This window comes from Choloepus didactylus, chromosome 3 (assembly GCF_015220235.1).
Source record: "Choloepus didactylus isolate mChoDid1 chromosome 3, mChoDid1.pri, whole genome shotgun sequence".
NCBI lineage: Eukaryota > Metazoa > Chordata > Mammalia > Pilosa > Megalonychidae > Choloepus > Choloepus didactylus.
In genome coordinates, this window is record NC_051309.1 from 141,445,605 (window position 1) to 141,457,842 (window position 12,238).

The 12,238-nt window shown below is 35.5% G+C and overlaps 1 protein-coding gene across 1 annotated transcript in view; it reads right to left on the reverse strand.

Annotated features, from left to right (window-relative positions):
- SCLT1 (sodium channel and clathrin linker 1) overlaps positions 1-12,238 on the reverse strand; it is a 278,459-nt gene that overhangs the window by 212,501 nt on the left and 53,720 nt on the right. Inside the window, exons 3-5 of the mRNA XM_037830653.1 lie at positions 11,005-11,063; positions 10,399-10,471; positions 5,935-5,990 (exon numbers count right to left, since the gene is read on the reverse strand). Of these exons, the coding sequence (XP_037686581.1) occupies positions 5,935-5,990; positions 10,399-10,471; positions 11,005-11,063 (188 nt within the window). The remainder of the gene's footprint in view (positions 1-5,934; positions 5,991-10,398; positions 10,472-11,004; positions 11,064-12,238) is intronic.

The window sequence follows — 12,238 nt, forward strand, 5'->3', positions numbered from 1 at the left end:
GTTGTTTCCTTTGTATGTGGTGAATTGCTTTTCTCTTGCTGCTTTCAGAACTTGCTCCTTCTCTTCAGTATTTGACAGTCTGATCAGAATATGTCTTGGAGTGGGTTTATTTGGATTTATTCTATTTGGAGTTCGCTGGGCATTTATGCTTTGTGTATCTATATTGTGTAGAAGGTTTGGGAAGTTTTCCCCAACAATTTCTTTCACTACTCTTTCTAGACCTTTACCCTTCTCTTCCCCTTCTCGGACATCACTGAGTCTAAAATTTGGATGTTTTAGCTATCCTACACCTGAGATCCATTTTGATTTTTTCCATTTTTTTCCCCATTCTTTCTTTTGTTCTTTCATTTTCTGTTCTGTGGTCCTCGAGGACACTGATTTCAGCTTCCTCTAGTCTTGTACTTAAAGAAACTTTTTAATTTGGTCAGCAGTTTCCTTTATTTCCATAAGATCATGTATTTTTAAATTTACTCTTGCAAGTTCTTCTTTATGCTCTTCTAGGGTCTTCTTCATGTCCTTTATATCCTATGCCACGTCCTTCTTCATGTCCTTTATATCCTGTGCCATGCTCTCGTTGTTTGTCTTTAGTTCTTTGATTAATTGCTCCAAGTACTGTGTCTTCTCTGATCTTTTGATTTGGGTGTTTGGGTTTGGGTTATCCATATCATCTGGTTTTATCATATGCTTTAAAATTTTCTGTTGTTTTTGGCCTCTTGGCATTTGCTTTACTTGATAGGGTTCTTTCAGAATATGAAAAACACCAATCTCTAATTTGTCAGATATACACTTTCTCTAACCAGCAGATGGCATCCGTGAGTCACCTATTCCCTTCAAGTCAGTTCTCCCCAACTTTGTCTTTGTGGTGTGTGGGGGTTTTACTCTTGTGAGGTTCAATTGGTGCACCAAGTTTGGGTGTGTTGTTGTTGCTGTCTGCCCTGAATGAAGGGCATGTGTCTGAGTGGTTAGGGAGGCAGGGCAGCTTTAATAATCAAATCTCCCAAGTGTTCCCAGAGATTTAAGGCTGTTGCAAGAGTCTAAGCCTTCATTTCAGTCTCACCACAGATTGTCTCTGCTGCTGACCCACAAGTCTTTGGTATTGCCGTAGGGTCCCTGGGATTTCCGAGTGGGTCCCCCTTCTCAGCTGCGCTCTTCCAGGACCTCTGCTGAGGGAAGGCTGTGCCACGTTACAAGTGTGCACCGGCCCTCCAGGGAAGCCCTGGACTGCTGGGCTGTGCAGGGGCGTTCCCAGCCTGCTGTAAAGATGGCTGAATGGGGCATGTTAATTTCCCCCTTTTCACACAGTTCTGCCTTCCCAGCTCTGGGACAATTAGCTGTGGGTGCTCTAAAGGCCACTGTCCACGGCCGATATTGTGGCATGTGCATGGTGTTGTGGGAAACACTCCCCGTCATGCTGGGACCCTTGGCACAACTCTGGGCTGTGGCTCTGGTCCCGGGCAGGAGCATCCCTAGCCCACTGGGAAGATGGCTGCAAGGGATGCGATTTCTTTCTCCTTTTGGCTCCCCTCTGCCCTCCTGGCTATCTTCCATGCCAAATACTGAGGTGTTGGCACAGCCCGTTCCTACTGCACTTCACTGCACAGTTCTCACCACCGTATTTGCAGCCTCAAAAACAAACTAGTCCGTTTCCAAATGCCAACCCATGGTTTCTCCACACCACAGCATGGCCGCTGGACTTCGCAGCTGCTCCCGGGTTTTTTGTTTGTTTGTTTTTTGTTTCTTTTAAAAAAAGAACTAGTCCGTTTCCAAACGCCAACCCATGGTTTCCCCACCCCGCAGCATGGCTGCTGGACTTTCAGCCAGCTCACTCACTCGTTTCAGAATGCAAACTCCCGGTTTCACCAAATACATGGTCCCTGTGGATTCAGCAGACCTTGTCTGGCTGGTGCGCAGCTGGAACTGGTGCTCTGGGTCACTTTCTGGCTTTTATCTAGTATTTTTCATGGAAGTGTTTTTTCATCCTGTCTCACCTAGCTGCCATCTTAGGTTCCTCTCTCTGCCTCTCTTTTTATCAGGGAGAAAAATCTTTTCCAATAGTTTCACAAAAAACTCCCTTTCAGCTCACTGACTAAAAAGGGGTCACACGACCACCCATAGGCCAATCCCTGGAAAAAAGAAATGGAAACTGGAGTAAGTCAATGATTTATCCCGAGATTGTGAAAGAAGCTTACCTACCTTGCCATGGGAACAAAATCAGGGTTATATGAACTGTGGCAGAAAGGAAAAATGACTTTTGGGGAGGCAATAAATGATGTCTTCCACACCTTCAATAATAAAATTAAAAAATAATGACAATAAAATTTACTTAGTACTTACTAAGTGCCAGAAAGTGCTGTACATGTATTCACTCATTTAATTGCCTTACCCAATTTATTTTCTCTGGCAGGATATTGAAAAGATAATATTAGAAGAATAAAACTAAACAAAGAAAACAAAAGGAAAACAGTATGTTCTCAACATGAACTAAATTTCCAGGAATAGATAACTTTAAAATGGGAGGAAAGATGATAAAATGAATATCTTGTCACCTCTTTCTTAGCCTGATATTTACAAACTGACTTCATTATTTCCTATTTTAGTCAATTCCCAGAAAATATATACCCATAAACAAATGCAAGTATTAAAATGTTTCCAAAACTCAATAAAAATAATGAGAAATTGCATATTATAACATAATCTATGCCATTGCTAACTTCCATTATTCAGATCTGACCACACATACACATATTTTAAGATATCTTCCTAAAAAATGATAAACTCTAGATTTTGTAGTCCTTAGCAGCAATATATAATTAAAGGTAGACTACTTTTAGTAGAGCTCATCTAAAAATGTGATAACATTTTTGAGTTACCAAAAATGCCTTTATTAAGAATCCATTTTTTCTCACTTTCCTATTGTACTGGGAATAAATACATACATGAGACAAGACTATTACTGTTGAACAAGTGAAGGTAGATTTTGAAAATACTGACCTTAAAAGACCTGGACATGAAAGGAAGAGTGTGGATCCAAATATAGGAACAAATAAATAATTATCCCAACCATAAAATATCTTCACCACCACCCGAACATAAAGACATTTATCTAAAGACACTGCTAATTCAGAAATCTTAGTAATATTCTTTGCTAGGAAGAGCATAAATCATTTTAACAGTTGCTTTGAAAAGAATAGTAAATCATGAAAAATTAAAGTTAGAAAAATTTTCCCATTGAAAAAAACACAAAAATAAATGAGAAAAACTGAAAGCCCAATTAAAGATTTACTTTATTTTGCACTTCAGCAAACACTAATAGCTCAAATATATGAACCTGTCAGAAATTAGAATGGAAGAGAACTAATAGAAATATAGTTTTAAAAATGGTAGAGAAACATGACAAAATAGTCAAGGACAAGGTATAGTAATTCCATGGTATTCTATATTATTCTAAGAACATGCATTAATGTATCTTAAATAAAATTACACCAAAATAGAATATAAAAAAAAAAAAAGGAAACTGCTATTGAACATAGAGGAATGCAAACAAGAGTGCCAAATTTTAAAAGTGCTCATATTTTGAATGAATTTATAGCTCAAAATTTTGATTTCTTTGTTTTTTGGTTTAGTTATGCAAATCAACAACAAAAAATGTATCAGATTTCAATCCAGCTGCATGACCTTCTTAAAGCTCAAAGTTAAGGAATTTGGGAAAGAGTAACATTATTAGAAGAAAATATGAAAGAACATCTTTATGCTCTTAGGCTGAGAAAGGCTTTCCTGAAGAATAAAGAGCAACAACCATAAGTGTGCCAGTTTGAATGTATTATGTCCCCCCAAATGCCATTATCTTTGATGTAATCTTGTGTGGGCAGACCTATCAGTGTTAATTAGACTGTAATTCTTTGAGTGTTTCCATGGAGATGTGCCCTACCCAACTGTGGATGATGACTCTGATTGGATACTTTCCATGGAGGTGTTGGCCTGCCCATTGGGTGGGTCTGAATTAAAACTGGAGCAGTATATAAGATCAGACAGAAGGAGCAAGCTGCTACAGCCAAGAGGGACACTGAAGAAAGCACAGGAGCTGCAGATGAGAGACAGTTTGAAGACAGCTGTTGAAAGCAGACTCTTGCTCCGGAGAAGCTGAGAGAGGACAAATATCGCAAGTGCAACTAAAAGTGACGTTTTTGAGGAACTGCAGCCTAGAGAGGAATGTCCTGGGAGAAAGCCATTTTGAAACCAGAACTTTGGAGCAGATGCCAGCCACGTGCCTTCCCAGCTAACAGAGGTTTTCCAGACACCATTGGCCATCCTCCAGTGAAAGTATCCGATTGCTGATGTGTTACCTTGGATACTTTATGGCCTTAAGACTGCAACTGTGTAACCAAATAAACCCCTTTTTATAAAAGCTAATCCATCTCTGGTGTTTTGTATTCCAGCAGCATTACAAACTAAAACAATAAGTGAAAAGACTGATAGACTCAACTCCCCTAAAATTAAAACAAAAAAACTACGTTCATCCAACACACCACAATCTGAGAAAAGAAAGTGAAACACCCATTACTTCATGTGTTGCATGGACCATTGGCACTTATTATTCACTCCTGCCATCTTCCATATTCCTGCATCTATCACAATGGCTGAAAGACCAAAACTATATTTTCTAGATATTCTTACAGCTAGAGTTCTGGATGAGATTAAAGTTCCACCAAAGAGAGCCACTTGAGGGAAATATGGAAGGCAGAAGTGAGGCTGAGACCATTTTTCTTGCAAAACTGGATAGAATGAGGATCTCTTGTAATCATTCTCCATGCCCTACTTTCCAGGCCACGTCTCCAGAGTCACAGAAATGATGCTGTAGTGAGGGCAACAGAAGTGGTAGCAGCAGCAAAAACTGCTGACCTCAGGATAGCAGCCTCTAAGGTGTGATCTTGAAACCAATGATCTAGTAGCATTGAAGTGTAAGGGAATTACATCCCTCTTGTTTGAAATTTCTAAAATGGTTATTGTTTACCGCACTGACATTGACTGGTATACAAACAAATATTCAGAATACATATTATATGAAGTACTTTGACAATTTAACAAATAAAAAGTAAACAAATAGAAAAATGGGGAAAAGAAACCAACATTTCACAGGTATTTCATAGGAAAAGAAAACCATGAGTAAATAAACATGAAAAATTGTCAACCATATTAGCATTCAGGAAAATGCTAACGCAAATTAAAACCACTCTGGAAATTAAGTTGGCATTATATTGCAAAACTGAATGTTCATATAACCTAAGACCTGGCAATTTCATCCCTTGAAACCTTGTATTTGTACATGATACTGAATGAAAAAGTAAATCTCATAAAACTATATGCAGGATGTTACTATTTTTATAAAGTTAAAAAAATGCAAAACTAAACAAAGTATTGTTTGAGGGTACACACAAAAAATGTAAAAAGCAAGACAATGATAAACACAAAATTCAAGATAGCATTTATCTCTGGCAGAGGGAAAGAGGGCTGGTATATGGAGGAGAGACATGGGTAGATACACCAGTATTGGTAACATTTTACCTTTTAAGCTGAATGGTGGGTTGAAAGGTTTTCATTTTTGTATAACATGCATATATATTTTATACCGCAATACTAATAAATGCTAATATTTACAAGATGTTTATTATGTACCTTATTCTAAGAACTTATTATATACTTTTTGGTCAACCCTAAGAAATAGGTTCTATTAATACCTCCAATGCATAAATGAGGAAACTAAAGAGGTTAAGTAATTTGTCCAAGGTCACATAGTTAATAAGTAAAGGAATCAGAAGTCAAAGAGGAAGTCAGGCTCTAGAATCCACACTCTTTGTATGTATCAAATAACAAATAACAAATAAAAAGATACCTAAGATAACAATAAAAGAAAGAACCAAGAGCTAATTGATTCACCTTTCATTTTCCTTGATGACATTTTCAAGTTGTAGTTTCATCTCACCCACCTGTTTCTGAAAGAATAAAATATGCTTGTAGACATAAATTTTCCAATTGGATCTCCATTAAGTAATCCACTCATATGAAGCAATCAGATTCTATGACATTAGGCTACTGATAATAAAAAATTACTCTTTACTTCTAACAAACAATATTAAATATAGATGTTTTAATGATACACAGTACATAATAAAACATTCATTTTGAACAGAATATAAATAAAATAAAAATATTTCATATACCTTGAGAAACATTTATAAATGTAATTCCTGTGATTTTTAGATTTTGAAAAACAGATGAAGGATATTTCTCAGTATGTCACTATAACAAATTCCTGAAAATCCCTGCATCTTGACTATATATCTTAAATAATACACCTCAATTTGGGTGAAGCCCATACAAGCATTTGTATTTTTGTACTATTACAAAAGGTAAAACATTAATGATAAAAAAGAAAACAGAGCCCTTTAACAGTTATTTGTTCCATCCCTGATTTACCACCTTTCTTAAATATATAATTACTGCAGTATACAAAGTTGCTATGGGAAATAATCACTATCTTAAAAACATATCCTCTAGTACGAAAGATGGGAAAAGATCACTACCTGTACCAGTTTGTATATATTATATCCCTCAGAAAAAGCCATGTTCTTTGACGCAATCTTGTGGGGGCAGACATATTGGAGACATATTGGTGGGGATTAAGTTGGAAAGTTTGGATTAGGTTGTGTCCATGGAAACGTGCCCCACCCAACTGTGGGTGATAACTCTGATTGAATAGTTTCCATGGAGGTGTGGTCCCACCCATTCAGCATGGGCCTTGATTAGTTTACTAGAGCACTATATAAGCTCAGACAGAAGGAGCAAGCTTGCTACAGCCAAGAGGGACACTTTGAAGATGCACAGAAGCTGAGAGAGCAGCTGCAGATGAGACAGTTTGAAGATGGCCACTGAAGTAGACTCTTGCTCCAGAGAAGATAAGAGAGGACAAACACCCCAAGAGCAACTGAGAGTGACATTTTTGAGGAACTGCAGCCTAGAGAGAAAGGACCTGGGAGAAAGCCATTTTGAAATCAGAACTTTGGAGGAGACGCCAGCCACGTGCCTTCCCAGCTAACAGAGGTTTTCTGGACACCACTGGCCATCCTCCAGTGAATGTACCTGATTGTTGGTGACTTACCTTGGATACTTTATGGCCTTAAGACTGTAACTTTGTAACCAAATAAACCCCCTTTATAAAAGCTGATCCATTTCTGGTGTTTTGCATTCTGGCAGCATTAAGCAAACTAGAACACTACTAAACACAAAAAACAAAATGCATGAAGGGAATGAGATGAAGATATGACTAATTCTTTCTCAGAGAATCAAAGGATTAAAATTTAAACAGAAGAGGAAGGGCATTTGAAGCAGGGAGAAATATGAATAAACACAAAGAGGGAAAAATACTAGGCAACCAGGCATAGTACAGAACTCCGCTATCAAAAAGAGTGAATAGGCAGAATGGAAGCACGAGGGAGACCATGTAAAATCACTTAAAACAAAACTGCAATCAACTCCTGTTATATCCATTAGTCTGGATTGTGCACCCTAGGCTAAAGGAGTGGAGCCAAGCCTGAAGTGAGCTGAAAAGGAGAGGGTGGACCAGGCAGTGTTCCAAACTTTTCTTTCCCCCTTTCAACCGGAGAAACTCAAAGCAGCTTGGTTCAGGAAATCGGTAACAGCCAAGTTTAGCTACAAAGTTGGCTTGTATAGTGAACAATTCCCAGATTCCTGCTGTGCCTGAATTATAATTAATCTAAAAATGAATTAATTCACTACCATATAATTGAGAAATGATCATATATGGAAGAATGCAGTGGGAGATAAAATTGGAAAGGCAGGTAGAGGGTTTTGAATGCCATGCTCACTAAGAAGTTTGGATTTTAATGTGGCAATTAGAGCAACTTTATAATTTTTTAAAAAATGATCCTTAAAAGTTACAAAAACGTTAGTGTATCTTAAAATTTATTTCTTACTCCTAAATAATTATGTAGGATAAATATACATTAGCTAGAATTAAAGACGGAGCATTACAGTTACATAAAAATTCCTTGCTCTAAAATATTTCAAAATATTTAATAGCTGGAAGGAAACAAGATCTAAGCAGTACTTCTCAGATCAGATTTTCCCCTGTTATTTATGTTTTCTGGCAGAAAATGTTTCATATAGAGAATTGCAGCAGTACTTTTCTTGCTTTCAAGATATATTATTTTTTGACTGGGTCAATAAGGTAAGTCACAAGAACAGTTCTACTAATCACTAATATCTATGTGAGCAACTATTCTTATAAATAGTTGTCGAGATCTTTTTTCTCTATATAAGAAGTAGCAACTATTCTTATCATCACAGACTTTGGCTTTCTGTCATAGCTGCTTCTCATAATTAACAAAAAAATCATCCCTAGGTGGTAGAGAAGGCCAAATGAAAAATGAAGTTAAACACCTTAAATAGCTGATTAAAGAACTATAAATCAGATAGACTATTAAAAATAAAGAAATTTAAAGAGTTCAGTATAACCAGTTATTCCATGTTAAAGTAATCAAACCACAAAATGTCATTATAGCAACTCAGAAAGCATGAATTCAGCAGAAACTAGACTCCCTAGTCCTAAAAATAAAAGCAAAATGTCATTTGTGCATAAGAGAGCTTTCTGTTGCTCTTTAATTGTCAGAATGATTAAAAGACATTACTATGGTTGGCTCAAATTTAAATGACCACAGGCTAAAAATTTTTTAAAAGCATGAAGTAAAGACTAGGAAAAGATTTAATTAAACTGTAATAAAACAGAGACTTCAATTTAAGGAGAGGTTTGATTTTGAAATTTAGGTCTAGAAGATCACTATATAAGTTTATATATTAGATAATAACCATAGAAATGAAAGTATAAATCATTAAGCATTCCATGTTCCTTTTATAAAGCTACACATCAATGCACTAATTTATAAATAGGAGTTTTTTAAACTAGATCTAATTCATCTTGCTCCTCAAAGCCCTGACGATTATTCATTTGTCAAATATTCAAGGCCCACTATATGTTAGACTTCAAAGCAAATCCTAGGGTCTCTTTCCAGTCCATGCATGAAGAGGAAAGTAAATAACAGAGATATAAATAAAGTTCTTAGTGTCTGCCATGTCCACAGCCCCATTCTGAAGAAATCAGCCTCAAGAGGAGTTTTTTTTTAATACAATTATTATATTTTCTACCATTTGCATTACATGAAGTCAATACTGTTACTCTTGCTACAACTGAAATTAGTTCAGGGATTGGTATCTGAGTCAAATACAATCATGACTATATTCAAGCTCTATGAAAGAGAGGTCATCGCCTCCTGGTGGGCTTAGTTTGAGACAAACAACTTCAATTTAAGAAATGCTTCTATTGTATGGTCATCCAAATATCACAAATTTGGGGGAAAATATAAAAGATGTTTTCAAATCAAAGAAACACATCAAAAATCATGCACAAATGGATCCATCACACTTTGAAAGTTACCACTTTTATGTACATATGTTATATTCCACAATAAAAAACAAAAAAACAAAAGAACAATGACCCCTAAGTTAAACAATGGACTATAGTTAATAGTACAACTATAAAAATGTGCTTTCATCAATTTTAACAAATGTTCCACACCAATGCAAAGTGTTAATAATAGGGTGTTATATGGGAATCTTGTATTTTATGCATTATGTTTTATAATCCACAACTTCTCTAACAAGGAAAAAAATCTTTTCTAAAAAAAAAAAAAAAAAAAAAAGGATGTTATTGAAACTCAGGTTGCAACCCCCCAAAATACTGTTCTATTATTCTAGTTCTCAATGAGCTTGCTATTCATCCTAGGTCTTAGAAACCTGGGTACCCAGAATAGTGTGTCTGTACAGGTAGCTTTCACAGCTTCTTCATTACCTTAAAATAAACTCCTATTACTGAGAGGCACTACTATTTTAGAAAAAAAGCTGCCACAGCTTAAATTTATATGAGAAGCAGATTAATAGCATCTAAAATCTGATAAGACATAATATTTGAAATTAAGCAAAATCCATTCTGTAAATAAAGGGGAAAGCAGATAAAATCAGGGCAAGAAGAAAGGTCTAAAAGGATGTGAGATGATTTGGGGTCTTCCTGGGAGGAGGGGTGAAAGAAAGAAGCAAACAATAATGAGATTAGGGATGCTTCTAAGGGATTGGCAGACAGCAGGATCAAGAAAATACTGGATGAAAAGACAAAACCAAAGATAATCCTCAAACACACGCACATACTAACAGAGAGCCAAGAATTGATTATACTAAATATTTTCTTCCTCATCAAGTTTTTAAAAAGAAAGGAAGTCTATTTTACTTCTCCTGTATATTACATAATGCTTCATAACTATGATTTCATACCTGATAATATTTCAGCTGCCCATTTAGCTCTTCCAGATGTTTATCATACTCAGTAATAAGAGGAGCTAAAAAGCTAAAGAAAAAATAAAGAATTAAAAACAATGGCGTATTATTTTATCTAGTTCCATAAATGTACAACACGTGAAACAAATAACAAATAAAAATTTTTATGGTAAATTTATCCATAGGAACAAACCTTTGCCTTTTTTCTAAACCAAGGTTTCTCAACCTTAGCACAATTAATACTTTGGGCTGGATAATTCTTTGTTTCGGGAGACTGGCCTGTTCACTGTAAGATATTTAGCAGCATCCCTGGCCCCTCCCTACCCACTAGATGCCAGTACACCCCAAATACAAGCTGAGTTGTGACAAACAAAAATGTTTCCAGGCATTGCCAAATATCTCCTAGGGAGCAAAATCACCTCCAGGTAAGAGTCACTATCTTATACTCTATAATATTTTGCTTTTATCTTGTTAATTTGAAGACAGATCATTTAGACCTAGTTAGAACAGACAATAAAATAAAAATTTCTAACATAAAAGGATTTATTTTAACAATACTTAAATATATCAATAAAAAATGTTTTTCTGGTAAGCCACACTTACCTTTGGTCAACTACTGAGTTTCCTAATGTGTCATCTCCATCTCCTTTGAAGACAACTTTCTACAACAGAGAATATTGCATCTTAAAATGTTTTTGCACATCACTCTAGCAAAAAGTGACAATGGTTTAAAATTAAATATAGTTAAAAGTTTTATAACCTTAGAAGCTCTATTAATATAATTCAAAGAGAGAAATAGATAAAATAATCATACCAAATGATAATGAAAATGCATTTGGCAAATTTTAACATCCATATATAAGAAAAACTCTTGGAAAACTAGAAATAGGGGGAAATTTTCTTAATTTAATAAAGAATATCTACCAGAAACCTGACATATTACCACCACTATTCATGGTGAAATATCAGAAGCACTATATTAAATTCAGTAATAATACAAGGCTACTCAATATCACCACTAAAATTCAATATTGTACTAGGGGTTCAGTATGTTGGGAAGGGAGTCCTGAATTTAAAGGTTGAAAAGGGAAGATCCAATAGTATTATTATTTACAGACAATTTGACTATTTACCTAGAAATCTGCATACAATCTACCAATTATTAGGACTAATAAGAGAGTACACTAAGTCACCAGATAAATCAACATTAAAAAAAAACAACAAAAAAAGAGATTTCCCAAACACCAGCAATAATTAGAAAACATAACAGTTAAAAATATCCAATTTGCTATTATAATGAAAGATAACACCTGCCTGAGAATCAAACACAAAAATAGTGCAAGAACTTTGTTGGGAAAATTAACTTTAACCTGTGGAACAGTCAACATCATAAGTATGTCAATGCTTGAAAATTCACTGCAACTTCAATGCAATTCCAAAAAAGTTCCAACAGGATAATTCATGAAATTTAATCCTACACAGATGGTAAACTTCCTATGAAAGAGTAAATGGGCAAGAATAGCCAAGGTATTCTGGCAAAAAAGAAAAAGGAGGGAAGGGCTTACCTTATCACGTATCAAAACACTGTGATGCTAGAATAATTAACAAAGTACAGTATGCACACAGTAACAAACAGAACAGTACAGAATAGAAAGTCCAAAAATAGATTCAAGCTTTTAGGGTATGTGATATACATAAGAAGTAGCATTATAATTGAATGGGCCAAGTTCTCCTTTTCAACAAATAGTGTGGATAAGAAAAATAAAATTAGATCCTAGCACATACTAAATAGAAAAGTAAATTACAGATAGATTAAGGATCCAAGTGTTTTTAAAGT